Source organism: Pseudocercospora fijiensis, assembly GCF_000340215.1.
Source record: "Pseudocercospora fijiensis CIRAD86 unplaced genomic scaffold MYCFIscaffold_5, whole genome shotgun sequence".
Taxonomy (NCBI): Eukaryota; Fungi; Ascomycota; class Dothideomycetes; order Mycosphaerellales; family Mycosphaerellaceae; genus Pseudocercospora; species Pseudocercospora fijiensis.
The window spans coordinates 2399233-2425554 of NW_006921536.1; the positions used below are offsets into that span (position 1 = coordinate 2399233).

General features: G+C 47.8%; 9 protein-coding genes across 9 annotated transcripts; 2 read left to right on the plus strand and 7 right to left on the minus strand.

Moving 5' to 3' along the window:
- Positions 1–10143: 10143 nt before the first annotated feature.
- MYCFIDRAFT_175556 (uncharacterized protein) lies at positions 10144–10345 on the minus strand (the record flags this gene model as incomplete). The annotated part of the gene is made up of 2 exons (XM_007929283.1): positions 10144–10202; positions 10234–10345. 2 exons carry the CDS (start codon positions 10343–10345, stop codon positions 10144–10146), a joined length of 171 nt encoding a protein of 56 aa, XP_007927474.1.
- A 383-nt stretch (positions 10346–10728) lies between these two features.
- On the minus strand, positions 10729–11467 carry MYCFIDRAFT_211516 (uncharacterized protein). The gene has a single exon (XM_007929284.1). It carries the CDS (start codon positions 11405–11407, stop codon positions 11120–11122), a length of 288 nt encoding a protein of 95 aa, XP_007927475.1. The 5' UTR covers positions 11408–11467; the 3' UTR covers positions 10729–11119.
- Positions 11468–12800: 1333 nt separating this feature from the next.
- Positions 12801–15126, minus strand: MYCFIDRAFT_56482 (uncharacterized protein). The gene is made up of 3 exons (XM_007928873.1): positions 14810–15126; positions 14502–14738; positions 12801–14446 (listed from the first exon to the last, which is right to left on the minus strand). Exons 2-3 carry the CDS (start codon positions 14635–14637, stop codon positions 12837–12839), a joined length of 1746 nt encoding a protein of 581 aa, XP_007927064.1. The 5' UTR covers positions 14638–14738; positions 14810–15126; the 3' UTR covers positions 12801–12836.
- MYCFIDRAFT_30400 (uncharacterized protein) lies at positions 15067–17100 on the plus strand (the record flags this gene model as incomplete). Its single annotated transcript, XM_007928746.1, has 1 exon — positions 15067–17100. A coding segment is annotated over one exon (2034 nt), but the record flags the coding sequence as incomplete, so codon positions are not given.
- A 2066-nt stretch (positions 17101–19166) lies between these two features.
- Positions 19167–20995, minus strand: MYCFIDRAFT_197247 (uncharacterized protein; the record flags this gene model as incomplete). Its single annotated transcript, XM_007929285.1, has 2 exons — positions 19167–20618; positions 20705–20995. 2 exons carry the CDS (start codon positions 20993–20995, stop codon positions 19167–19169), a joined length of 1743 nt encoding a protein of 580 aa, XP_007927476.1.
- On the plus strand, positions 20964–21989 carry MYCFIDRAFT_175560 (uncharacterized protein; the record flags this gene model as incomplete). Its single annotated transcript, XM_007929286.1, has 6 exons — positions 20964–21041; positions 21077–21168; positions 21198–21226; positions 21260–21304; positions 21341–21893; positions 21929–21989. 6 exons carry the CDS (start codon positions 20964–20966, stop codon positions 21987–21989), a joined length of 858 nt encoding a protein of 285 aa, XP_007927477.1.
- A 126-nt stretch (positions 21990–22115) lies between these two features.
- Positions 22116–22685, minus strand: MYCFIDRAFT_77692 (uncharacterized protein; the record flags this gene model as incomplete). The annotated part of the gene is made up of 1 exon (XM_007928956.1): positions 22116–22685. One exon carries the CDS (start codon positions 22683–22685, stop codon positions 22116–22118), a length of 570 nt encoding a protein of 189 aa, XP_007927147.1.
- Positions 22686–23673: 988 nt separating this feature from the next.
- Positions 23674–25280, minus strand: MYCFIDRAFT_154619 (uncharacterized protein; the record flags this gene model as incomplete). Its single annotated transcript, XM_007929287.1, has 1 exon — positions 23674–25280. One exon carries the CDS (start codon positions 25278–25280, stop codon positions 23820–23822), a length of 1461 nt encoding a protein of 486 aa, XP_007927478.1. The 3' UTR covers positions 23674–23819.
- Positions 25281–25808: 528 nt separating this feature from the next.
- On the minus strand, positions 25809–26284 carry MYCFIDRAFT_138248 (uncharacterized protein; the record flags this gene model as incomplete). The annotated part of the gene is made up of 2 exons (XM_007929288.1): positions 25809–25925; positions 26006–26284. Coding segments are annotated over 2 exons (396 nt in total), but the record flags the coding sequence as incomplete, so codon positions are not given.
- Positions 26285–26322: the final 38 nt, after the last annotated feature.

Sequence of the window (26322 nt, forward strand, 5' to 3'; positions counted from 1 at the left end):
TAAAGAAATACTAGCCGACGGTAAAGAGCTATAGTCTATAGAACGTATCCTAAAGCACCGAACTAGGTAGGGCAAGAAGGAATACCTATTAAGGTAGCAAGGCTATATACCCGAATAAGACTCGTAGGAGACTAAAGACTCCTTCGAGGATATAGCCGAGTTGTTAGACGAGTATTAGGCTATCGTAAAGGACAAGAAGAAGGCTAAAAGCTCGTAATATTACTAAGGCTTAGGATTAATGCTACCCCCGGGGTAACATTCGCTAACTAATTAGAGACCGGCAAACCGGGACAATAAGACTATACTAGGCGTGCTACGACGCGTTAGTTAATTAGTTACTACTCTTTTAAGGACCCTACCTCTTGTTTATTTATTCTACGGGCCTCGGAGCCTAGGCAATCGGCGATACGCGCGCGCGTAGGCGAATAGTGTTAGTAATAATAATAGTAACGACAGCGTTACGCTTATACTAAGGGGCGATACGGCCGGCGCGGCTATATTAGTAATAGTGTTGCGGAGTGTATTAATAGTTAAAGAAGGAAATCGGAAGCAAGGTAAAGTTAGCGCTAAGACGACTAGCGCCGCTATTATTAATATTACCTGCTCGCTAATATTGCTAACCTTACCTGTTATCGCTACTATACCTATAAAACAACCTTACCTATACTACGGCCTAAGGCCGGAAGCGCACTATACTAATCAAATTAAAAGAATAGCTATATTAAAGGTTTAATTAAAACTTTAAGGCTAAGTTAAAATATTAAGGCTTAAAAGATTAAGCGACTAATAGACTAACTAAGGGCAAAACTATAGAGCTAAGCTAGCTAGGGTCGATCTTGCGGATAATAGGTTACTTCTCGATCTATCTAACCCTTTAAGCGAGGCGAACCTCTACTACTATACTTATAATAGCCTTTACTTATAGAAACTAGACGAGCTGTGTTTTTTAAAAGATAAGATAAGATTAATAATTAAAGGCTGCTAAACCTAACTAATTAGGGCTAGTAAAACTATAATAGTAAATAATAGTCCTCGTAATAACAAGAACAACCCTCGGAACGGACAAACCCTTAGAGCGGACATTTCTAGGTCTTTTAAGAGTAGACGCAAAGAACTCGGTACGACATTACTTAGAACGGAGGCAGGGCTACAATACCTCGTACGTCTACCTATTATAGCAGGGAAAACGCGCTCGTATTGTAATTAGTCGAAGGCCCTTAATTCTTGTAGATATATATTACTTTATAGGTTATTGTATATAAGAATAGCGTAGTTAGAGTTAGACATTGTATCGGAAGGTGAGGTTTAATATAGTTACATAATCAGATAGTTAAGTGTTTAATTTAGCGCGGGCTAAGCAGCTTATTAGACTTGCTAAGTTAGCGGCAATAGAGGTCGTAGAATATAGACAGGCTACGAGGGCGCGGCCTTTAGAAAGGAAGCGTATATTAGGGCTAAAGAGGCTATACGTGATTAGTATGTAACTAGGCTAAGTAAAGCTAGGGTCTTAGTGCCTTAGGTAGGGCTTAGCGCTTAGCAATAGGCTAACTTGCCTGCCTTCCTCCCTCTCCTCCTAGCTCCTTATCGAATACTACTCGTACCTACTACTACCCTATCTACCTACTAACATAACCCTTCTTATAGCTAGTATTTAATCGGTTGCAATTTACCGTATAGAGGATAGCGTAGCGTCTAGTTTAGGATGCACTCGAAGTAATAAGCGATATACTTAGAGACCTCGCGCCCGAGCTAGCGTATATAGAAGCTAGCGTATAAACGAGCGTATATACGGTAGTAACCTGCGTAGTAATAATAATCGTAGGCTATTTAGAAAACTTCTTTATATAGGGAACGGGGAATGTATAGCCTCTCCCTACCGTTAGTGTCGTCCTTAAAATAGATAAGGTCGTTATATAAGAAAAAACAGAGTCCTAGTAGGCTTAACTCGGCCTCGCCCGTAATGTCTGCCTCTTTATAATTAGAGTTAGCGTCCTTATCTAGAGTCCTCTTAGCGGTATCTCGTAGGCGGCGTTCTTCTACAGCGTTTAGCTAAGCTAAGATTGCGGACTAATAGGGGTCTTTAGTATATCCCGCCTTTAGGTTGTCCTTAAATTCGGTAGCGAGTTCTACGAGTACGGAGTAGAAGACTATAGGCTCGTCGGACATATACGTTCTACCGGAGTGCTCGTCGACTATTATAGCGTAAAAACAAATTACACCCTCGCTTTCGTACGGGTATATATAGTATACGTCGATTATATTATTTATAGGGGCGGGATCGTCGTATACTAGGGGATCTAGTATATTGTATACCTAATCTACCGCTCGGTCGAGGTCCGCTACGAGCCTACTTAAGGCGTCCGGTATCCTATAGAGGCGTCCTAGGCGGTAGTATACCTTAAGCTTAGGGTACTAAGAGAGGTACTAACTAGCCCGCACTAGACGGAGGTTAAGCTTGTCCGTAGACGTAGTCGTCGCTAGGCTCGCTGCCGTAGTAATACCTAGGGCTGCAATATAGTCGGAAAACATATATACCGGCTTACGTACCGCCTATAGGATTATTCGTACCTTCCGTACTATCTAGACTAGTCCGCTAACCTTAAGCTCGGTAGCTAGGTACCGCTTTTCTACGTCCGTAAGGGCTTTACTAAGGTATATAATAACTTGTACCTAATCTGCTAGGAAGCGTACGGCCTTGCTATTCTCGATAGTCGGCTCTAGATCTCCCTTAACGTAGTATACTACCGCTACGAATCCTCCTATATAGGCGTCTAGGTCGATATATATAGGGCGATTAGGGTCCGCGTAATAGGAGAACTTAACATCGCGGTATATCTGCCTTAGGATATTGGGGGCCTTATACTCGGTTTCTAGTACCTCGTCTACGTCGAAGGCTAGAGTCCTAGCTACGTAGCGCTTTCGCTTATTGCCCTTATTAGCTAGGCTAAAGCGTAAGAGCTCTTTCTTGCGGTTCTCGAATAGCATCGTAATCGTAGAGTAGTATAGAATATGCTGTCGTTGCTATCTGGTAAGCCCTAAGTAAAATTCGATATCCTTTAGGGTCGTAGGGAATTTCAAGTCTAAGATAGCTTAGACCTTTTCCTTATAAGTAGCATATCCTAGTCCTAACACTCGTTAGCCTAAAAGCTTCGTAGATAGATACGCGAGGAACGACTTGTACGGTGCGATGCTAGTGTTCTTGCCTACTAGGCACTCGAATACCGCGTTTAGATACTATAGGTACTCTTCGAAGGTACGGGAGTAGATAACAATATCGTCGATATACGCGCGGTAGTAGGATTTGTATCGCTTAAGTATCTTGTTAAGCTAGCGCTAGACATATTATATACTGTTCGAGAAACCTATAATAGCTATATATATCTGTTCCTAGCCGCGGTAGCTATTAATCGCGAATTTGCTATAGTCCTTTTCGGCTACTACCTATTAATAGAAAAACGCGACGGCGTCTACTATTATAATATAGGTAGAGCCGCGTAGTGCCTTAATAATATCCTCTTATCTAGGGAGCGGATAAGAATCCTTAACTATAATTTTGTTTAGGCCTCTAATGTCTACGACTATATGTCCTTTACGGACTAGCTTGCCGTCTACTATCGTTTTTTTCTAGACTACGAAGACTAGGAACCTAAATTAGGTAGGCTTAGTAGTAAAGGATATCTTTCCTTATACGTATAGCGGGTCGAACGTCTTATTTACGACTTCTTTATCGGGGGCGTAGAGTAGGTACGCTACTATAGGAACTTTATCGTTCTTATAGCCTAGCTTTAGCGTAACTTCTAAGTAGTTAGACTTAGGAATGTCTACCGTAGTGCCCTTGTCCTTCTATAGGTCCTTGTGCTTCTTTACTACGGCCTTAATAAGTTGTACCTACTCTTCGGTACCGTAGGCCGTTACGCTATTAAAAAGCTAGGTCTCTTTTATAGGGTTCGGTAGGTCCGGTAGCGGAAGGCCGGCTACGCTATAATCTTTAGGCGCGATATAGTAGCAGCCGTAGTAGTTACACTCGCGTATATACCCTATCTTTATATATCGTAGTAGAGTCTGTAGCTAATCCGTATCGTTACGGACTTATACGAAATTTACTACGGCGTCTACGACGGCGGCGTAGATAGTTAGGGCTTTGTTCTTAAGCTTCTAGTTTTACGGGTAGAAGGCTACGTCTCGATCTATAGGAAGGTCTATTCTAAACTAGATAGATACCGAAGTTACCGTCTATAGTACTAGAACGACGTTCTTATCGCCGGAGTATATAATCGTGCGGAACTTAACGTAATCTTTATAGCCTACTAGTAGGGGAATCTTCGCTTTTTCGTAGGAACTAATCGTTGCGGTACGATATAGCATATCGATCTTAATGCTCTCCGGGCCGATAATGTCTATCGCTATAAGGGACTTAGCTCTAAGCTCCTTAACGATATATACCTTATAATATATATAGGCGATAACCTTAGAGCCCTTAACGATTCCTAGTACCTAAAAATCGAGATCTACGTACTTACTAATGTCCGTCGAACCTACGCCCTTAACCTTTAGTAGAGCTACTAAGCGTTTACGTTCGATATCCGGGCGTATCTAGCGTAGGAAGGCCTTATCGATAAGTAATACTATCGCGCCTATATCTAGGCAGACCGCGTATTCGGTACCGTCCTTCTATAAGCGCACTACTGTACGTAGATAGTAATAGCCCCGAAACGCGTATCTACCCTTAACCTTTAGTAACGTAGCGGACTTAATAAGTCTAGCGTCCTCTTCGATACTATCCTTCTTAGGCGTTAGCTCCGTAGCGTACTTAGCACGCCTATAGTCCTATAAGAGATTGTTGCTATCGAACTTAGAGCTATAGTTTAAATATAAGAATTTCAAAGGTCGTATCGTAGTAAAAGGTTCTATCGCCGAGGGAAGGTACTTACTAATATATAGAGAAAAGGGCGATAGTAGTAGAACTTCGCTATAGTATACTAATACAGAGTCCTAAGAAGAGGCGTTATTATCTACGTCGTCTAATCTATAGTAGATGTCTACCTAGTCGTTAAAATATACTAGTACGGAGTACGGGCTTACTAGCCTCGCTAAGTAGCGTAAGCCGGATCGTAGGCGTAAGTATAAACGCAGCTATAGGATAGATATAGGCTCTTCGACTAGAGGCTCTAGTACCTACTTATTGGCGTAATAGTTACGCGGGGCCTTATTGCCTTAGCGGCCGCGTTCTTGCTAACCCTAGGTATCGCGTATATTATTTCGCGCGCCCGTATCTTATCGTCTTCTACGATTAGTATTTCGGTTTCCGCCGCGTACTTCGTAGCCTCGATTATTATTACGTAGCTCTACCCGATTATTACGGTTAGACGCGTACTCTTTTTAGCGTCCCTCCCCTACTAGGGCTTACCTATCGTTTCCTTAATCTCGGCGCTAATACTAGTTTTAATTAGTATAGCTACTATTTCTAGGGCGCTTATTTCCGTAGCCGCCGGCGTAACTACGACCTAAATTGTCGCGATATCCGCGTACTACTACGGCGTACCGATTATCGAACCTACTAGCGTAACTACGATCTAAAGTATCGCGATATACGCCTAAGGAATCGGCGTATCGGTCGTTATTGCGAGCGTTTCGATACTGCGACTTACCGTTATACCTATTACGGCCTCGGGTAGTGCCGTAGCTATCGGACTATATATATCTGCAGTACTATACTTTATACTTGTCTTTAACAGCTCGCGTAAAAGTGTAAATCGTATCGCTTAGTAAAGGCTTATCGAGTTTATTCTATAGGCGGGGCTCGAATCGTAACTATACCTAGTAGAGAAGAGCGTATAGTCTATTAGGGTCTGTCTCGAGACCTGCCTCGCGTACGTAGCGGATACAGTTTATAATAAACTGCTAGGGTGCTCTACGGTTGCGTATATCCTATACTATATAAGATTCGGCGTATAGCTTATCCTAGGCCTCGATAATAGATCTGCTAAACATGTCCCTTAGGGCTTTATACTAGCGCTCGATGCCTTCTCCTCCGCGAATTGTATTACGATTATTGCTTGTAAGCTCGTAAATAAACTATTGCTATACGGCCCTACGGAGGCACTTCGTAAGCTAGGTACGCACTATACGGGCGTAATTAACTACCGCGTAATCGCAAGCGGCGTCTAGAAAGAGATATACCGAAGTAAAGGTAACCTTATTGCCGTACGTATAGATATCCTAGCTATTAGAGTCTACGTATAGTGCGTCTAGATAGAAGTATCTAATATCTATAGGGTTAAATCTCTCTAAGCGCTAGGAACGCTATAGGCTATAATAGGGCGAACGGATAAAGCGGAACTTATCTATATAGTAAGGGTTAAAACCGTAACCTCGTAGGCTAAAGTTCCTACTATAGGTACTAGAGTCGCTAGGGCTCGGGCTTAGAGGCCCTCCGCTAGCAGCGCCGCCTTAGCTATAGCGGCGTTGTCTAGCCTCGGCGTTATATTGCACGTTACGCTATAACTAATAAGGCTAGGCTTCGACTAGGTTAGGCAGTAGGGCTAATAGAACCTGCTCCTACGGGACCTATTTATATAGACCTGCCCGCGCGAGGCGTTTAGCTCGTCTAGTATCTAGCCTGTCTTATACTAAGCTCGAAGGGATGCTTTAGCGTAACTAGTCGATCTCGTCCCGGATTTTATCCCTAAGTTGCTAGGTTTAAATAACTTGTTAATTTAATAGTTGTCTAAATAGCTAGCGTATCTTATTACGTAAAACGGCTAGGTTAGCGGCATTTAGGATTTCGCCGTTAGCGTCTTTAGCGGCTGCGTTAGCGCTAGCGGCGTTCTAGTTCTCGCGTACCGAGACTTTGTATAGTGCGCTCTCTCGTAGGCGTTAAGGCTATAGGTTATCGTAGGCTAGCTACTTACCGTTGCGCTAGTTTTAGGAGGATAGTCCTACGCTAGCGTTACGTACTCGCTAGCGGTCCGCGACTAGGCGTCTAGCCTCCGTACCTAGGAAAGCGTCGACTAATCTATTATAGCGCTACTAGCGAGGAGGCGGGTTACGCTCTATACTAGGCTCTATATATACTAAGTCTATACGCTAGGTATCTAGGTCTATATCTTAAGACATATCGACTATATTCTTAGCCGATATAGGAGGGAGTAGGCGCTCTTACTCTTATCGTCGGGGTCCTCGCTACTAAGTACCTTGTCGCTAAAGCTTAGGAGCTAGTAGAGAGGACTCTAGACTACTTAGGGCTAGGAGCTCCTACTGTTCGGGCTTAGGGCTCTCTCGCTCCGGAGCTTACTACTTAGGACTCTACTGCTCCGTATCCTAGTACTCGGGCTTAGGACTGTATTACTTAGGACCTTGCTATTTAGGGCTCTGCTACTTAGGGCCGACTAAAATCGGTAAGGACAAATTAGGACTAATTATAGGTAATAGCTCTAAGGCACTAAGTTCTCGTAGACCTAGGGGAAAAACAATTAGTAAGGACCTATAGCGTATATACGTAACACGTCGCGTACTAGCTGCTAAAATCGTCCGACGGCGACGTAGCTATAGACTAGTATCCGGACTTGTAGGCACTACTATATCTAGAGAGGGTAGTGCTAGTTCCGGAGTAGGAGCCGCTAAGTCGTTAGGTCCTATCGTATCTAAAACTATAAGTTCGTTATAGAGAGCAAGCAGCGTCTTCGCTACTACCGTAACTAAAGAGCGGTTAACTACCTAATCCTAAGGGAAACCGAGGGTAGTACCGCCTCTAGTATCCGAGAGTTTTCGTAGTATATATTCTTCTAGGGGCTAATAATACGTAGTAATTTTCGTAACGACTACTATAAGCGGGTCTCTTTGCTTCTAGTATACTAACTTAGCGTAACCGGCGTTAGCTAAGAACTCCTTAAAGCAAAAAGCGATATTTAACGAGTAGGCGTCTAAATCGGGGTATGCGGAAGCTAGCGTATTTGTAGAATAAGCGTAGGCTCGGTAATCTTATAAAAATGTAGGATAAGTATAGAGTTAAGGAACTAGACTAGAGTCGGGAAACTGTTAGGGTGCTTATAGGCTCTTGCCTCGACCGGTGCCCGCTTCGGTAGGTACTAGTATAGAGTAAACAAACCTAGATAAGGAAGGCGGGCCGCCTAGTCTAGCGATTAGAGGGCTATAGGGCGCCGTCGATTAGAGGGCTATTAGTATATAGCTATATATATACGGAAGATAATATACGGAATTTAGAGGACTATCGTAATCGTCTCGGTATCGAGCGTAGGTAGTTGTTATAGTTAGGTAGGTAGGTCGGTGCCGCTAGTATAGGACCTCGCGGTCGCGTCTTTTTAGTTTTTTAAGGTACCCGTTCGTCTAGTACTCGGGTACTATTCGAACGGATCTGAATCTAACTAAAGCGAAGCTACTAATTGTTATACGAGGGACGATTAGTAGTTAGGCAATAGTATAGTATTAGGGTAAGTATCTACGGTTCTACGGAAAGTATATACCGGGCTTAGCTAGCGTACCGTCCCTACTATAATAATAGTCGTCTAGAAGAGCCCTTAGTGCGTTTCGCTAGTTAAGCTTATAGTTACGAATATAGTCGTTATATTGCTTCCGACTAGAGCTATTAAATACGGTATAGTCCTTAAGTTTAGTATCCTTCTTCTAGACTAATAATAAGGAAGGTCCTACTATTAGTTTAGTAGTAGTTATTAGGGCTTCCTAAAGGCGACGGAGCTCGAGGAGGTTATCCTTTAGCTACTGTTCTTAACGTAGGGCAGTAAGCCTGTTTTAGGTAGCTTCTTAAAGTCTCGCTACTAGCTAGGGGCTAAAGGCTAGTTAGCTATATCGTCGATTAATAATGTTATTAAGTATATCGTTAATAGGCAACTCTAGGTCGTTACCTAGAACTATAGGTTCTTCGGCAGGCCTAGTAGTAGGCTCTTTAGCAGGTACTTTAGTAGGTACTTTAGTAGGTACTTCGGTAGGCACTATACTACTAGTGTTGTTATTACTAGCGCTACTAGTAGCGCCGCGGTTATTATTTCGTAATAAACCGGCTATTATAAGGGGTAATACTAATAATATATTATAGGCCCCTAAGATACGGATATAGCGGAATTAGTAGATATCGGCCTAATATACTTAACTTAGTATAATAGGCCGTATAGAAGGCCTTGCTTAATAATTAGTACGGTTGTTTCGATAGAATAGTACGTATAGGTCCCGTTCTTCGGGCGCAATATAGTTAGATTAGTCTTGTTCGTAGCTATACCGCTAAAAGCTTGAAATAAGGACTATCTAGCTACTGCCCTTAAAGGGTAGATCGAATACTATATAAGAAGGGTTATATTAGTAGGTAGATAGGGTAGTAGTAGGTATAGGTAGTATTCGATAAGGAACTAGGAGGAGAGGGAGGAAGGCAGGCAAGTTAGCCTATTGCTAAGTGCTAAGCCCTGCCTAAGGTACTAAGACCCTAGCTTTACTCGAGCCCGGTTATATACTAATTACGTATAACCTCTTTAGCCCTAATATATAGCTAGCTATATATAGTACCTCTTAGAGATCGTATATTTCTTACGATCTATACTTCGTATTAGTATAATATATATAGGATAGCTTAGGATTAGTAGGACTATAGTATATATATACTAAACTATAGCATTCTACGCTAGCTAGTAATCTTTTATTTTTATAGAGATAGTACTATAGATATAATATATTTATCCTTAGACTCCTACTAGTATAAGGAGGCTAGTATAGCTAGGTATATAGATATATAGGTCTAGTCGCGTAGTAGTCCGATATAGAATAGTTAGAAGGTAGAAGATAGAAGGTAGAATATAGAATAATTAAAAGATAGAAGGTAGAAGGTAGTAGTTAGAAAGAGCCTACTACCTACTATACTAAAAACCTCCTTACGCCTAAATAGTAAGAGGCTAAAACGGATGTGGGTTGTAAACTCCCTATAAGACTAAGGCTAATTCCGAGAGTTAAATTTTCGATTTCTAGTTTCTCGCTTAGTAAGGTATACTAGACTTATAAATGATTATTAGTGAATATATTAATATCAAAGTTTAAAAATTACCGATATTCTCTAAGAAGGGCCCTTAGTTGCGCGAAGACAGGGGGACTGTTGCAACCGTAGCTAGCGGTACCTTCTTTTCAAAATTCAAATCCGATGCGCTCATCGACAGCAGGCCATCTTGAATACTTGATCCGTCCTTCGCAAATGTCACGAAACAAGGGGGTCACCCTGTATGTGCTCGTATATCTCACGAACTCCCTGCAAGACCGGGAATTTGTCTTGGCGTCCGTACCTTCTTCCCGATCGCCGCCTTAGACCGACGGCGTAGACCGACGGCATAACGGACGGTATACGACGTGTTCTCTATGAATGTGTAAGTAGCTGGGCATCGTCGTGCAAAAGGAGAATCTTGGTGAAATACAGCGTTTGATCGCATCGGAGTGAAAGTGGGTATTCACCAAACCCTTGCTCCTTATGGATTATAGCGAATAGAAACTTGTTATCCAGCGGTCCGACCATAGTCACTTTCACTCCAATGTGGTAAGACGCTATACAACCTGGTCGCCCAGGAACGAGCACGAAATCGTCGTCCAGGAATCCGTACTTTGGAGCAGGGTTCACAGTGGTGAAGAAAGAAGCGCGAGGCTCAGCGCGCGATGTGGTCAAAAGCTTGCTATTTTGGGAGTGCCAAGGAAAAGGTCGAGAGTCGAGACCGGCCTCTTCACAGCCTGCAGCGTCTTTTGTTACTGACTGACTAGTTACACACATTGGCAAGGCTGAGGCCAAGGCCAAGGCTGAGGCGCGGTCACGATGTGCTATAGTTACCTCAACAAATGCAAGTACAACGCTGCCAATCATGGGTCCGACATTAGACTGGGACGTATGTCTATGCTTCGGTGCGCATTCCCCTATGACATCTCGGCCGACCACTGCTGCAACGTACAACGTTTCAGAAAAGCCTTCATCTTCATGCGCAACTTATCGCGGAGCTCTGCAGGTCTGAGAAAGGCTGGAATCCTGCTCTGACTACGCCCTCGAAGTCTTCCTTTGGTCCCCGAACGTCTGTTGTGGCTTGAAGTCGAGTCTCTATGATTCCTGGCGATGCTGTCGGGCTCAGAAGCAGGACAGTAGGCCCTTGAAGCCGGCGTGAACGGACTGGCGCTCGCTGATTCCGCTTGGCTTCTTCAAGACGACTTGGAACCTTGGCTTCTTCGCCCTACAGCTTTCAGCTCGCGCGCGAGCGTCATGCTTTTCCTGTTTCCGTGCCCTATCTCGCTTCATTGATTCTTTCTCTTTTTGCCGCGTGTCCTTCAGGAGCTTACAGTACCTGCATGCGTCGTACGCGGAAAGATATCCATGCTCCATCTCACCGGATCTCAACCTTCTCTTATTCCTGCTCATTACCTTGGCTGCTCTGGTGCCTATTTCCTGCCAGGACCACCGTGAGAGGAGCGACTTCGGTGTCGATGTCGCTTTGGCACACAAGTGCTGCGTATTTCCAGGCAACTTCGGCCGTTCGAACTCCGAGCATCTCATTGAGAAAAATGCTTGCTTCTGCTTTCGATGGACGCTGAGTAATATACCGTTGTACTCGACGAACCACTTGCGCAGCATTATGTCCCGCACTACGTCACTGCAGAGATACGGTCTCATTTGATAGAGTCCACCACCCACTAAGGCACGTTTTGTAGAAATGTTGCGGCCAAGATGCCGCGGGAGCTTGCTATTGCGGATACCTGTCGAGCAACCCGTCCGTGGTGCCGCCAGACACGCCTCTGCCAGTATTATGAATCCTTCGGCATCCCTCTCGAAGGTTCGTACCCAGGTTAGTCTTCTTAACAGTAGGTCTTTATCTGCGAGAACCACATCGCCTCGTTTGGAAAGGTACGTTTCGTCCCATGCATCTTCTAAGGATACGGCGAGGTATCTTAGGAACGTGGAAAATCGCATGAAGATGCGGTAAGAGTCGACTCTGTTGTCCGGGCCAGTGAACTTCGATAGACGTCCCATTTTGATTGTCGCTGTTTCGTGAGCAGCCTTGTAGAAGTCTCAGCCCACTCAAGTCCCTTGATCTGGTCGCGGAGATGCGCACGCTGAGTTCTGGTGATTTATCCGTAATTCGGAGTGTGCAGGCGCACCTCGAATCATGATGGTCAAGCCATTATATACCAGTCGGTGTTGTCCTCAGGTCCAGAGTAAGGCTCCGCGACACCTGCTGCCTGAGACTGAGGACAATCTTGTCGGTCGCTCATGTGCGCTTCTATATCGCTCCCGTGCGCTAAGTTGAACGGTGTTGACGTGAAATGGCCAAGCTCTTGCGGCCGAGCTGTTGGAAAATGCTGAGCAGCTCGGGGGAAGCTCAAATTTCGAACACATTTTGTGTCCCAAACTTTTGCACTGCGAACTGGCAGAAACACCTCCACCAATCGAAGCTTCCGAACACTTCACAACTCGAGAGCACTAGAAATGCTGCAACTCATTTCTACTCCACAAGCTTCAACACCAATACGTCGCCGCTATCAAGGGTGATTTCTTTGGCAAAAGGCCTCCAATGAGTCGTGGGAACCCATTCTGGGCTGCTGAACAGTCTTTCGAGACTGCACGCATATGCGCGAGCCTTTTGAGGTATCAGCTGAATGCGATACTCATGGTCAGCCTCGAGCCGTCGCAATGGGTCTGACAAAGGCCCATCTTGGAGTGTGATGCCCGTTTCATGTGTCCGATGAAAATTGAGCTCGACCACGTCTTGGCGATTGGGAGAGATGCAAGCGGTACATGTTCCAGAGAACGGGTTGGCGTTTACCACAGGCTTGTTCGTATTCGGGTGATCTCATCTATCGTGACTGCTACAATCATCGTTGTCATCTGGCTGCTGCCTGAGTAGACCTTCCGCAGCCTCATGTTCGACCTCTACATCATGATCTTCCATAACGATTTCTTGGCCAGGTAAGTGGCCTAGATGCTTGGACAGCGCTTTCGCCTCCTCTGCGCCTTTCCTGACATCAATGATGTAGACCAATGGGATTGGCAGAGCAATCAAGACCGCTAGAAAGACAAAAGCTGGCCGTATTGTTCCAACAGTATCCACGATCATTCCAACGACAGCAGGTCCCACTGCTGAACTTCCTTTGTCAGTAATGGCATACAGGGCGTAAAACGCAGCCTCCGAACCCGGCGGGATGATCTCTCCGTAAAAAGCTCGACAGTATGACGTAAGGCCTCCCATCACGAACCCATGAATGAAGCCGAGCGGATAGGTCTCCCATGCTTGCTGCAGACCGAGCACGCCCCACGACTTGATGAATGGTATGAATCCCAGCATGCCGTAGAAGGGGATTATTTCCATGATGAACATGCAAGTCACAATCGTTTCTTTCGTCTGGAATCCATAGCGAGCAGAAATTCGTGGCCAAGTAAAAGCACCAGCAAGGCCCGAGCCAATCGACGTGATCGAGAGAAGCGCTATGCCAATCGTATCCATGTGAAGCTCTATCCGAGCAAAAAGAATCGCAGTACCAGAGATCGTGGCGATGGCATCAGACAGCAGGAACCATGCGATCAGGAAGACCCAGGTTTGACGCAGCTTGGCCGCTGTCTTGACTGTCGTCCATACTGAGCTCCAGGCAAAGATGAGATATTGCAATGCCGCTGGGAGCTTCGAGCGCCAAGGCTGTACTACTCGAAGGGGAGGTCCTGGCCGATCTCTCAGCCAGTAAACACCAGGCACCGTGAGAGCAAACCAGAAAATTCCTCCGGCCAAAAGGACAAAACGAAGAGGTGTCGATTCGGCCGCGAAGTTGGCTTTCTTCAGCATCACCAGTAGAAAGATGCTCAGGATCTGCACAGAGACGGCTGCAGCGTAGCCCAGCCCGCCACCTTTAGAGGAGATTTTTGTCGAAAGGCGCAGCTCCGGGGATGTGCCAGGATCGTTGATGAATGTAGCTCCGGGCTTGTGTTTGACGGAAAGATGATTGGCAGCTAGAAGCGGTAAGAAGGCATTCAGCAAGACGAAGGTCGAGCCCAAGCAGACCACGCCTAGGATCACTAGAAGGGATGCAAGTAGGTAGACGGAAGGCGAGACTAGGACCAGACTCATCGTTGCGACGGCTCCGGTGAAAGCAAAGGCCAGGAGAAGCTGTTTCCTGTTCTTTCCATAGTCCGCGACTGGGCTAAATGAGATGAGTACTAGGGCCTGGATAAGGACTGCAGCAGAGAAGGTGTACATGGGGAAGCTAGCTGTCGCCATGTCTCGTCCGAAGGGTCTCACAATGCATTGAGGCTTCTCATTGTCGCCGTCTCGCCTGATTGATCGAATGAAAAATCGTGTAAGATGCGCTGCTGTGCTCCCGGCCTTTGCAGAGATACATGGTGTCACTCCATCCGATCGCAGTACGCCTCGCTCCCGGGCCAGCTGTTCGAGCGTGACTGGAGCAAAGGAGCCTGGCCGTCGTTAGCCGCACTGCTCTACATGATAATCCATCTTGGAGCAACGTACCCACGCCACAGACGGCGAATATTTCTGCTGCAAGACCAGTACAATACCAGCCTCTCAGCTCTCGCTCGGTCGTGGGACTGACATCGTCGCCGTCGAAGCGAGGGGCCCGAGCATCGTTCCTCTCTGCATCCTCCATTCACTGCTAATCACTACTGATTTTGGCTGACAGCCATATTTTCGCTACCACGAGGGCATCATGTGTGAGAACCTTGAACTCCTGACGGTTTCCGGAGATGGCTGCACGCTGTCAGCTGTGTCTTGTCAAATTTTAGTTCACAAAGGCTAAAGCACGCTAAATGTGGGCCCACCTCGGTGAATGTGATTCGCCCCACGCGTCCAAGCGTCTTTGTTTTGCCCCGCTGGCCGCTGCTTCGTTTTCCACGACGCGCTCTTGCAGCGCAATCACATGCTCCATTACTCCTTGCCTCACTCACTCACTCACCTCCATCTTGGTCCAAGCTCAGGCATGAGCCACTTGGAAGTCCCTGATCATGCCGACGACATCGACAGAGCGAAACGACATCCATTGCCAACGCATACTCATCCGAAAATATCCTTTTGAGATATGCCATTCCCATTTGCAGAATTATGCAACTTGCTTTCGCGCCTCGAGGACATTGAGACGCACCATCCACCGCTGCTCCCCAAGGAAAGGCCGCCGCGACGGCGAGATGTGGTCGAGAGATGGTTCAAGTCCCATCTACGACAAGTGAACGAGCTCAGCGTCGAAGGATTGACGGCTCTGCTCTCGGCAGTACTCCCACATTGGCGCAATGAGCGTGTCTACGGCATACAGGCCCCGAGTCTGTGCCGCATCCTTGGCCGTGTTCTACGCTTGAATGTATCCGAGCTTCAGATTTACCAAAAACCAGGCAATGGCGATCTTGCAGAATGTCTCATGCGAGTTCTTGAACGACGCGGTCCTGCTGCCATTCCGCCTGTGACGCTTGAGGAAGTCGATGATATGCTGCAAACTCTCGCAGGCAATTGTCACTGGTCTGATCCGTCTGTGCCGAGATTACCTCCAGGCTCATCAGAGATGCGCGACCAGACAATCGAGCGGATACTTCTTCGCCTCAGTCCTAACGAAGGCAAGTGGCTCGTCCGATTGATTCTCAAAGACCTCCGTCCGATTCACGTGGAAGACAGCCTCCTGCTCAAGAACTTTCACTTTCTTCTGCCGGATCTTCTCCGCTTCCATCAGAACTTCCATGCTGCAGTATCTATGCTTCGGAATGAGCTACGAGAACTGCCTGGTCGACCTGATCCTCGAACTGAACAAGCCTATCGCACAACAGCGGCCGAGAAACTTCGACCTGTTGTAGGCACGAAGATCAGTCGACCACATTTCCACAAGGCCCAAAGCATTGACTATTGCTTGAAAATGCTTGGCGGCAGGGAGTGGGTGGTTGAACGTAAATACGATGGTGAGTATTGTGAGATTCACGTCGATCTTGGAAAATCATCCGATCCAGCCAAATGCATCAAGATCTTCTCCAAGAGCGGCAAAGACTCTACACACGATCGAAAAGGGATCATAGAGACCCTCGTCCAGTCTTTGCGGCTTGGTCGGAAGGACTGCAAAATCAAAAGACAAGCCATTCTGCTCGGAGAACTGGTGGTCTTTTCTGACCAAGAAGATCAAATCATGCCCTTCGACGAGATTCGCAAGCACGTTGCAAGATCTGGCAGATATCTTGGCACCGAACAGGACTCACTTCCGAAAGGCCACGAGCATCTGGCACTTGTATACTTTGACGTGCTATTGTGGGATGACGAGATCGTATTGAGAAGGTCCGTACATGAAAGACGCATGTGGCTGCGCGAGATCTATAAGAAGATCCACGGAAGAGCTATAGGCGCAGAGTGGAAGACCATAGACTTCTCGAGTGATCAAGCAAGACGATGCTTGGCCGAGCAATTCTCTGCAGCGAATGCACGCCGTTGCGAAGGTCTGGTCCTGAAGCCATGTGGTGTTCCTTATTTCTCTTTAGTTATGCAACCGGCAGACTATAGATGCAGCTACATTAAGCTCAAGAAAGACTACATAGCCGGGCTGGGCGATGAAGAAGACATGGCGGTGATAGGTGCGAGTTTCGATGCCCAGCTTGCACACACAGCACCATCCAAAGGCTACATCAAGTGGACGACATTTCACCTTGGCTGCCTCACCAACAAGGCTGAAGTTGAGCAGCATCAAGCCCGTCCGGTCTTCAAACATGTTGGTGCGATCGATCATGAGAAGTGTATACCAAAGGCGGTTTTAGAGACAGCAAATATCCTTGGCAACTTGTCAGCGCAGCCATATTCTACAAATCAAGCCCCCAGAGCGTTCGATCTCGAAGCTGCGCGAGGAACAAAGATGCAGGTTGTGTTCGACCAGCCTTTTGTGTTTGAGGTCTTAGGGTCAGGATATGAGAAGCCGTCAGATTGCAACTTCTTGATGCTCCGGCATCCGAGGGTCAAGAAACTGCATGAAGATCGCACTTGGCTAGATTGCGTCTCCTTCCGGGAATTGCAGGACCATGCCAAGGCTGCTAGAGAGCTGCCACCACATTCTGAATCACAAGAAACGAGAATTTGGCTGGACAAATTGGAGAGTAGTTGCAAACGGAAGTTCGCAAAAGAACGACTAGCCTCGCCTAGGCTGAGTATATCGGCGACTCCGGACAGATCAGTGCTGTCGTCCTCTCCATTAACAAGAGCACGGCCGATAGATGTCATTCCAAGCCCGGCTTTGCTGATACCCACACCCAGACCACACTGCTCTAGAGTGGTCAGCACGTCATTAGTATTGCCTTCCTCAAAACCTCCTTCAAAGAGACAGAATGAGGATCGCGAGCGAGACGCAATTGACACAAGTGCGAAACGACAATGCATGGGCACCGATATTCAGCGCAAAGATCCTGCAACAGCTCGCACAGCCTCATCACCACTAAGCGAGATCACGAACATTGCCAACGTCACAATCCAACCCGATGCTCCTCTCCCGACCAGGCGCTCACGAGCATTATCAGACATAGCCAAGAATCTCATCTCCCTCGTCCATCCCACCCCAATCCCCGAATCCCGACAAAACTCCCAACACCGCCGCTCCACCTCACGCGACCACTGCGAAGCAAGCAAAAAATGCCCCTTCTCCAACACCGTCATCTACCTATCCCCCTGCATCGCAACCACTCCCTACATCACCGAAACCCTCCTCGAAAGCCACGACACCATCCTCATCCCCTCCCTCTCCCACTGGAACCGAAACTCCTTCTCCCACCCACCCCTCACCGAAACCATCTCCGAAAGCCAATCTCACCCGGGCCTGCGAAAACTCGTGCTCGTGGAAAGTCGACGGAGACGGCAGGTTCGAGAAGTTTTACAAAAGATTCAAAATTTGAATCATGGGGGTTTTAAGGAGAGGATTGAGGTTTGGGATTGGAGGGTTCTGGAGGATGTTTGTGAGCATTGTGAGAGGGGAGGGAAGGGGTTGATGATGATGAAGAGGCATTTTATTGGGGCGACGGTTTTTGATGATGCACGAAAATGTGCGGTGTTTGTGAGTGAGAGGGAGGGGGTGTTGTGAGTGCTATGAGGGTTTGAGAGGGAGAGGTTGGAAAGGATTTGGGTAGAAGTTTGTTTTTTTTTTTTTTTTTTTGGTTGATTGATTGGATTATAGATTCAAATATTGTATCGTTGATCATCAGTGCTGCTCGTTTCAATGCTCCCCTGTGAACATTGCGGCCTCATTGGGTCCGGCAACTTTCACTTGTATTCCCACTCTCACTTTCACTGTCGGTTTCGCTTTCGCTCGGATTAGTGGACCCGTCACTGCTGTAGTATATGCATTGGCTTTCGAGATCAGATCCTAATGGGCCTCTGGACCTCAGTGTTGTGTTGAACTCATCTTCGCTCAAAGCCACCATGTCCCGCACGAAATGCTCCCACGGAAGCTTAAGGTTGTCATCATTGCGGAAATTGAACTCATTAACGCCTCCCTGTAGATCCTGTGCTAACTCGACCAAGGCGTTCCAAGTAGCCATGATGTCTGGCTCCGTGAGCATGGTTGGCTGACTCTCGCTGCTTAATTGTATGTTGCGTTCATGGTCACTCTGCTCCTCTGCTGAGGTAGAATCTGAGCTACAACTAGATTCCTCATCCAGAGTCGAGCTCTCGGAGTCAGAAGTAAAGGCCTCGCTGTTGTATCCGTTGGCGACAGAAATTTGATCTCCCTGAACAGGATATGTGTACTGCAACGGCTCTGGTACGTGTCGATCAATGTATGATCTGGGCAGTGGCCGAAAGGGTGGAATATTGGCATTCTGGAAATCCATGGCTAATTTGGTGGTGAGGTGTCAGCGTGGTTCAAATTGCTATGGGCTTAATGATGACCTCGAACGCTCGAGAGTTGCGCTTGAGGTGTCGAGGACGTGCAATGCATTCAGATATGGGCGCTGAGATCGAATTTTGAATAGCAAGCGCGCTCCCACTTACATCACATGGATATCGACAAACTGATTGCTCCACTATCAGGTGAAGCGTACACAAGTTTGTATAGGTATCCGCCAAACTCGGAGCCGTTTGTTACCGTCACGCGTCGCAGTCTCTGATCATCCATTATTTGTTTCAAGCCGCACGGATGAGCACTTGAGTGCGGCAGATTTATACCCGTGGACATCATAATCCTTCAAAGGCATATTCCCATCCAAGTAGATCGGTACCTACAAGAGACGCAATGAAGTCCTCCTCCAATTCCGGCAAACCACTGGATGGCAACTGCTGTGCCGAGGCCTCTTCATTCTCCGCCGCAAGAGTATAGTCAAAGGGCCTCATATCGCGCACTCTCTGACCAAATCTCAACCTCGCCGCCCAAACCGTGTCGTATAGCACATTGCTTGCAGCTCGAGATGTGACGGACATCTTGGTCTTGAAGGACTCATCCTGTCCACCGACGCCGCTCATGTACTCCACAATAGAGCAGATGCGGGAGTACTGGTCATTCTTGCGTTGTGAAGCCTGTCGGTACAGTTCCCAGGCTTGACGAACGGAATTCATGGCCCGGACGTGGTCGATGAGATGTGGCCATACAGCTAGGAGTTTAAGCAAGAAGAAGACTGCGAATGTCGATGCTGTCCTCACATCTGTGGACCATCGAACCACTTCTTCGGAGTATCGGCACGCGACTTGGATCAGTCTTTCGGCAATTCGGGATGCTTCCACGACATAGTATTCTTCTCCTGTCTTCGGTCCATCTGAGTCTTGCTGATGTCGCAGAGCCGTGATACAAACGAAGGCGAATAGATCTAGGTATGCTTTCAGGTAGGCGATTTCGGCAGAGAAGGACCAGTCAGATTCGTGCTTGAAGTTCAGAGCCTTCAGCTCCGCTTCATATAGTCGCACAAAGTCTGCTGGGTCACTAGTCAAGCCTGTGCTCACAGAGCCTTGCTGGCCGAGCGAATGGCAGATCCGGTAATCTACAAGGGCAATCTCCAGATGCTGCTGCAACGACTTGGGCAGGTTGGCATCCTTGAGCGCTGACAGAATGGTATTGTCGGGATGTATGGTGCAAGGCACTCCAAGAAAGGCGCTCAATGTCTGATTGACAATGAAACAGGCCAACCATGTCCTCAATCGGGCCTCGAACGCTTCTCTGCTCAAAGCCTCCCGATAGCGGAAATCTGATGGAAATTGAGGTCGGTGGAAGCCAAATTGCAGTGCGGTGTGGGTAGCCAATCCACAATAGCTCCATGAAGGATTATTGAAATTGCTTTCGAGCGTGAGCGGCCACCAACAGAGTAACAGAAGCGCCTGCACAGTCATCAAAGGGTGATGTAACGATGCCGAGACATCCGTAGCCAGGCGCTGCACGGGCGCTATCAACTGAGTGTGCAAGTTCGTAAACTCTGGTATTCTCTGAGATACGATGGCCATTATGACCCAGAATAGCAGCGGACAGTCATTGTATGAGCGAGCCATGGCCTCCTTGTCGGCCAAGATAGGGAAGCGGTCATGGTAGTGCGTATAGAACTTGTCGAAAAGCTCTGCTATGGCATTGGGCTCGAGTTGTATGCCATCGATTGTCTGTGTTACGAAAGTCCATCCTGATTGTGCAGTGCTGAGTCGAGGCACCTGGAAGGAGAGTGTAATCAGTAGGCGTGGCGGTGCTGTCGAGAGATGTGCTTGGTTCAGCGATTCCCACAACATCATTCACTTACCGGAGGCGGAATCACGGGCGCCCTCTCCTCTGGAGTAGGGACGTGATCATGAATGGATGATTTGGGAGGAGAAATGGCGCTGTCGGCGTTCTCTCTCAACCGTTGCAGCTCCTGTTCTAGCGATGCCACACGTTCGCGCTTGGCCGTCCGCCGAAACGACGGATCGATTGAGCATCGCAGATTCCGCTTTTCGCATCGGGTGCAACTAGCCGGGAATGTGTCGTGAGCATCGCATTTTAGCTTCATTTGCCGACAATGAATGCACGCTGCCAGCTTCGACTTGGGCGGCATCTTGGCGGCGTTTCGTTTGTCGCAGAGAGATGCCGCGTATCGCTCAGTGTGCTCATATTAGAGTGAAGTGTCTTGGTGAAGAAGCGTGAGATGAGCGACAATCGGGGCGGGGAAGCGGAGCGATTTCGGCGTCGGCCGAGTGGTCGAAGCTTGAAAGTGATATGGTCGAAAGAGTATGAGGAACGATCGCCATGCTGACCAGTTGTTTATTAAATCAATTCTGCCATCATCGTCATTGTAGTGCCTGCAATGTCTCCCCACAAGCTCGCTCAAGACAAGCCAGCACAACTACGTCAAATCGTCACGCCGGTTCGCATGCTTGGATATGGCTTTAACGAAGACGAGACTTGAGAAGACTGCTACGGCTTAGTCAAAGATTCCAAGTGTCATTATTGCTTGCCTCTGCTGGTGGCGACGGTAGCGATGAGCATGTTGATGTCTTTCGCGACATCATTCGCGAGCTTGCTGAGGAGCCAGAGCACGCCTCCTGGGACCTGAAGGTGCTTGCAATCTACTCTGCCATTTCCAAGGCGCTGGTTCGGGAAAGACTCGATGCAGGGTTAATATCGGGGTGTGGGCCTGCTGTCCCGGAGCTCACACACGAGATCATCACGGAAACACCACGGATAGTCGCGCAGATGGGCCCGGAGCCATGCCTTGAAGCAATGTTGAAGGTCGCTGCGAAGACTTCCAGACCGACTCAACTCGCTACGAAAGCACCACAGACTCTCATCGACCTTGCCAAAGTAGTGCGCTCAAAGAACGCTGGACCGCACGAGCTCACATTGGATGTGATGTTCGATGACATGGCCACATATCAGAAAGTCAAACAGTCCGGGCTTTTAAGCCCAAAAGTCATGTCTGAAATCTTCAAGATTCCTGAAGAAGACATAATTTGGTGTGGATTCTTCGATGCTGCACTCGCACTCAAAGTCACCATTCCAAGATTAAGGGACGGTATGAAGTGCTGCTCGGGAGGATTTATGGAGAATGATGTCCATGGATCACAGCAATATATTCCGTTGGCAGACTTAAAATTGCCGCAAACGTTGATCGAGAAGTTGTCGACCTCTTTGTTGAGTCTCGGGAAATGGGTTGTGGCAGACTTTGTGTGGTCAGCTCAGTCGTCCTCATCGAGAACTGCGTCGCGTCGCTTTTGCTTGTGTTTCCTGTCGTGTTTCCGCTTCGAGTTAATATCTCTGTGAATCACTTGCAAGTTCCAACCTTTCCCACTTCTCGTTGCGAGCTCTTCGGCAAACGCCACACTCCTGTGCCTGCCCTTCTCGCACGAGACGTCTACGGTCAAGTCTGGAACATTTGTGATCTCCGCCTCGTCGTCTTCGTCGTCATCGTCACTGTCCATTTCGTCCTGTGCGTCATCGTCGCTGTCCAAGCTCTCTAAACCAAGTCCAGGCTCTTCGCCCTCGGCATCTGGCTCTTTTGTCGCAGGACTCTCGTCTGCTATCGATTTCATACTCTCTTCTATGTCCCGAGCCGCTTTCTCTACTAATGCAACGAATGCCGGCTCAGCCAGCATCCACTCCCGCAAACGCTTCGAGGTGCCATTGTATGCATCCCTGATGTGCTTCGGAGGGTTTGGTATCGAGCGTAGGTCGTACCTGAGATCGCCGGGTGGATTTAGAGGCGGATTACGCGCGTGAGATACAATCAGCCGATTTCGCGAGCTCATAATTTGTGTGAAAGCTTGGCTCGCAAGTCCGGCGTGGGTTGCACATTAATGGCAGGTGCAGCATTTGGAGTCACAACGAGGGTCGCTGAAAGTCTTGGCACTTGCATCAAGGTACGCCAAGCAATGAGTAATCTCCAATCTCCAATTCTTGTCTATAGATCGTCATTCACCTGATGTCCTTGTGGAAACAGCTGAGACTCGCATGAGCAACATGTATAAAGTCTTGAAATGGTCAACAACAGTCCTGACACCATTGCCTAATGCAACAGTTCAACCACAGCCTCTACACTTGTCTAACGAACTCCTTCACTTCTTCCTCGATATACCACCTATCACTATCATCGTCCACGACTGCCGCCGTCGTCTTAAACTTTACAGCATCTATGAAACGAATCAAGGGCCCTGTAGTCAGGATAGCACGAGCTACAACGAATTTGGTACGCACCGATTCCATTTTTCTCTGTCCTGGTCACATATCCGGAGATCGCTAACTAAAGTTGAAAGGAGTAGAGGAAGCTTGAGCTCTTTGATCTGGGCAACACGCCAAGTCTCTAGGCTCTCAAGCCAGCGTAGTATGACCTTTCCACCCGTTCATTCCCAAGTGAAGGTGTTATTACGATAGTAGTTCTGGGCCACTATGGTCCTTGTGATACGATTTATGGACATCTGCCGCGGTGCTCGATAATTGCTATCGATGGTGATTGTCGTGTTGTTGGGTAAATCGTAAAGGACGTGTTGGAAAATCATGTCTTGCAGTTCCCTGGGTAATGATTGTAGACGATGCGCGTCCAGAGTCCAAACCTGAGCTCCTGACATCTTGTTGTGCGGCAGAATTGTATTTCGCGCGGAGGAGATCGGGAGAAGTCGTGGTATAGGTGAGTCTCCAAAGCTTGCGAAAATCATGATGTGAGTTCAAGCTCATTGAGCTTTCAACAAATCGTAGGATGATGACTGGCCGAGTGAATGACATCCTTTCGTAGGTGGCCTGGAAGGGAGAGAAGCGTCGATGCATTATTCGCTGTATATGTATTCTATACACGTTTCCACCATGCGCCAATGCTCATCCGAATCTCTTGGTGCACAAACATACACATATTGAAGCAAGAGCTTCAGTTACACCTCACGCTGGTCTCCTCATCGGCCTTTCCGCCCATGTGCTCTCCTCTCGTATGCCTCGGCTCGCTTTTTGAAGTCGTCTTTAATTGCCTTAGCCTTCTGTTCTGGGGTTTGTTCTGTTATTTGTGCTGCCCTCTTCTTGACATCAGCAAACGACTTTGAAGCCTTGTCTCGGAGATTGGTGATCCCATCGAACATTCCCTTCTTCTGCGGCTGGACCATATCGCTCGCTGACTTGTCCACCAAAGTCGCGTCAATCGTCTTTCCGCCTCGCGATTTCTGAATGTCAGGTGCTTGGTAGCTGGCTTGACTAAAGGATGCACTCTTGCCGGCATGCGATGCGGAAGATGCTCTGGCCGCGGCTTTTTCTTGCGCGTTTTTCACGCTGTTGCCCAACATGGCTCCAAACAGTCCGCCTTCGGCCCCTTCTCCTGGGGCTGGTTTGTAGAGCGGTGCCAAATTCCAAAACTTTCTGAAGCCCGGTTGTTGAAGCAGACGTGACTGGATCAATCCCACTGCGCCAGTGCCGCAGAACCACAACGCTATCGCGCCAGGCTGGAATGCCGTGAAGATAAAGATAAGCGCAGGCATACCGTATATCATTAATTTCTTCATGTTAGGAGGCATTTGAGCCGACGTTCCTGCCTCTCCTCCGATTCTTCCAATTACATGGATAACGCCAGCCATTACGGCGGGTAGGATGAGGTATCCGTCGGTCATGGTCAGGTTCGTGATCCACAGGAATCCTCCGTCATGAAGTCCTGGTACCGGTAGTGCCACCATCGCTCTCATCAGTCTGAAGCCGCAAAATCCGAGAACACCTTGAACTGCCATGGGCAAGAATTGAGAACCCACTGATACACCAGCTCTTTTATGTATGACAGCAACCTGCTGCCATGCTTGCATGACCTCCGCAGTATTACCGCTCTTTTTCGCGACGTTCATGCGCTCATAGAATGGCTTCGTGACCGAACCCAAAGCCTGTTGTCTAGCCAAGCTATCACTCATCTTCAGGTATAGTGGAAACATTATGATACGCATCAAGGCGCCAGTCGCGAGTATTGATCCCCACCATGGCAGACCTCCCCAAATGTGGAGGTGTTCTATCACCCATTCAATCGCGCTCGTGGGACCAAACCCAAAGTCAATACCGATCTGCTTGAGGTAGCCAATGCCTTCCGGTATTGCGGATGGGTCGGCATATCCTGGCTGTCCAATATTGTCAAGGTTGATTGTATCGAGGTTCGCAAATGTTGCGGTCGATTCTGGCGGAGGTATTGCTGAGGTCGTGGTCGTGGCTGCGGCTTGTGCTGTTTGTTGCGCGGCAGGAGCTGTCGATGCATATCTGATGGCAGCGATTGAGGGGATGGCGACTGGTATTGATCTCGTCCATGGTGTCGATGTTCGCACTATTTGAATTCGAGCATTCGATGCGGTTCGGGAGTTAGGCCGTGGTGTCGAGGAAAGCTGTTTCTCCATTCAGTACTGCACCATCGAGCACCACATCGAGATCGTTACATTTCGACATTGTGACTGATATATTCTGGGCAATTTGCCTCTAACAATCTGTAACCCTCTACTGGGCATCATCTTGTGCCAATGTCTAAAAAGAAGACGAACGCGTGAAGCTTTTTTTGCGGAGACAGATGCAGCAAGTCACAAGCGAGCTGGTCAGGGATCGCACCTGATGATCCTTGGCGTAGATCCGAGGCATATACAATTGAACACCTGCAATTCAGTGGTCAGGAAATGCGTCTCGACAAAATAGGGCGTAAGAAAGGCATATGGTATCATGCCACTTTTTTGAGCAGAACCTTGACTGCTAGAGCTGTCACGAACTCCTCGGACTGCCTCTTGCGCTCCGCTTCCTTCCCTCTGATCAACGCTTCAAAACAGCCACTATTAGGCATGCCGACCTTCTGGTGACTTTCTATGCCGCTGGAGATGGTCGTCTTTTTCTATGTACAGCAGAGCACTACGTGGAAGTACTCAGTGGAAATCTCTTGTTTATTCAAGCGCGGTGTACATGTCCAATTCCTCGCCGTCTCGCCGCCTTTGCTCAATTGGGTCGTCTCTCACTTCGATACCAGGCCCAATTTTGTGTGATCTGTGTGCTGGAAAGACCTGAATGTCATGTCAGCATTGTTCCTCTCCATCTGACAGCCCACTGGCCCATGCGATCACCGAATCACGCTCAGACATACCTTCGTCTTGCTCCATCCTAGTCTAAATGCCGCCTCATGCGCAAATAACTCTCCAAATCCCAACATTAATCCGTTCACAAATGGTAAGAGGAGATTTATCGCGGCTCCGCGTAATATGCTCCAGAAGGTTGGCGGTGAGTACAGTATCATCGGACTTGATGAGTCCGAAGGCGGCTCATCTGAGGAGTCTTGGTTGCTGTGGTTCGCGTCATAGTTTTCGCTGTCGGAAGGGAACGTGGTTTGCGATTCGGAGAGAGGATGGTGAGAAGACATGCTCGCTGTTGCTATGGAGTTGGACCTCTGCAGGAGATTTCGAG

Excerpts from the sequence above, each read along its gene's own strand:
- MYCFIDRAFT_56482 (XM_007928873.1), bottom strand. The coding sequence starts at position 14,637 with ATGGAGGATGCAGAGAGGAACGATGCTCGGGCCCCTCGCTTCGACGGC. Across the intron at positions 14,447-14,501 it reads ATTCGCCGTCTGTGGCGTGG|GCTCCTTTGCTCCAGTCACG; the intron begins GTACGTTGCTCC and ends AACGACGGCCAG.
- MYCFIDRAFT_211516 (XM_007929284.1), bottom strand. The coding sequence starts at position 11,407 with ATGAGCAGGAATAAGAGAAGGTTGAGATCCGGTGAGATGGAGCATGGA.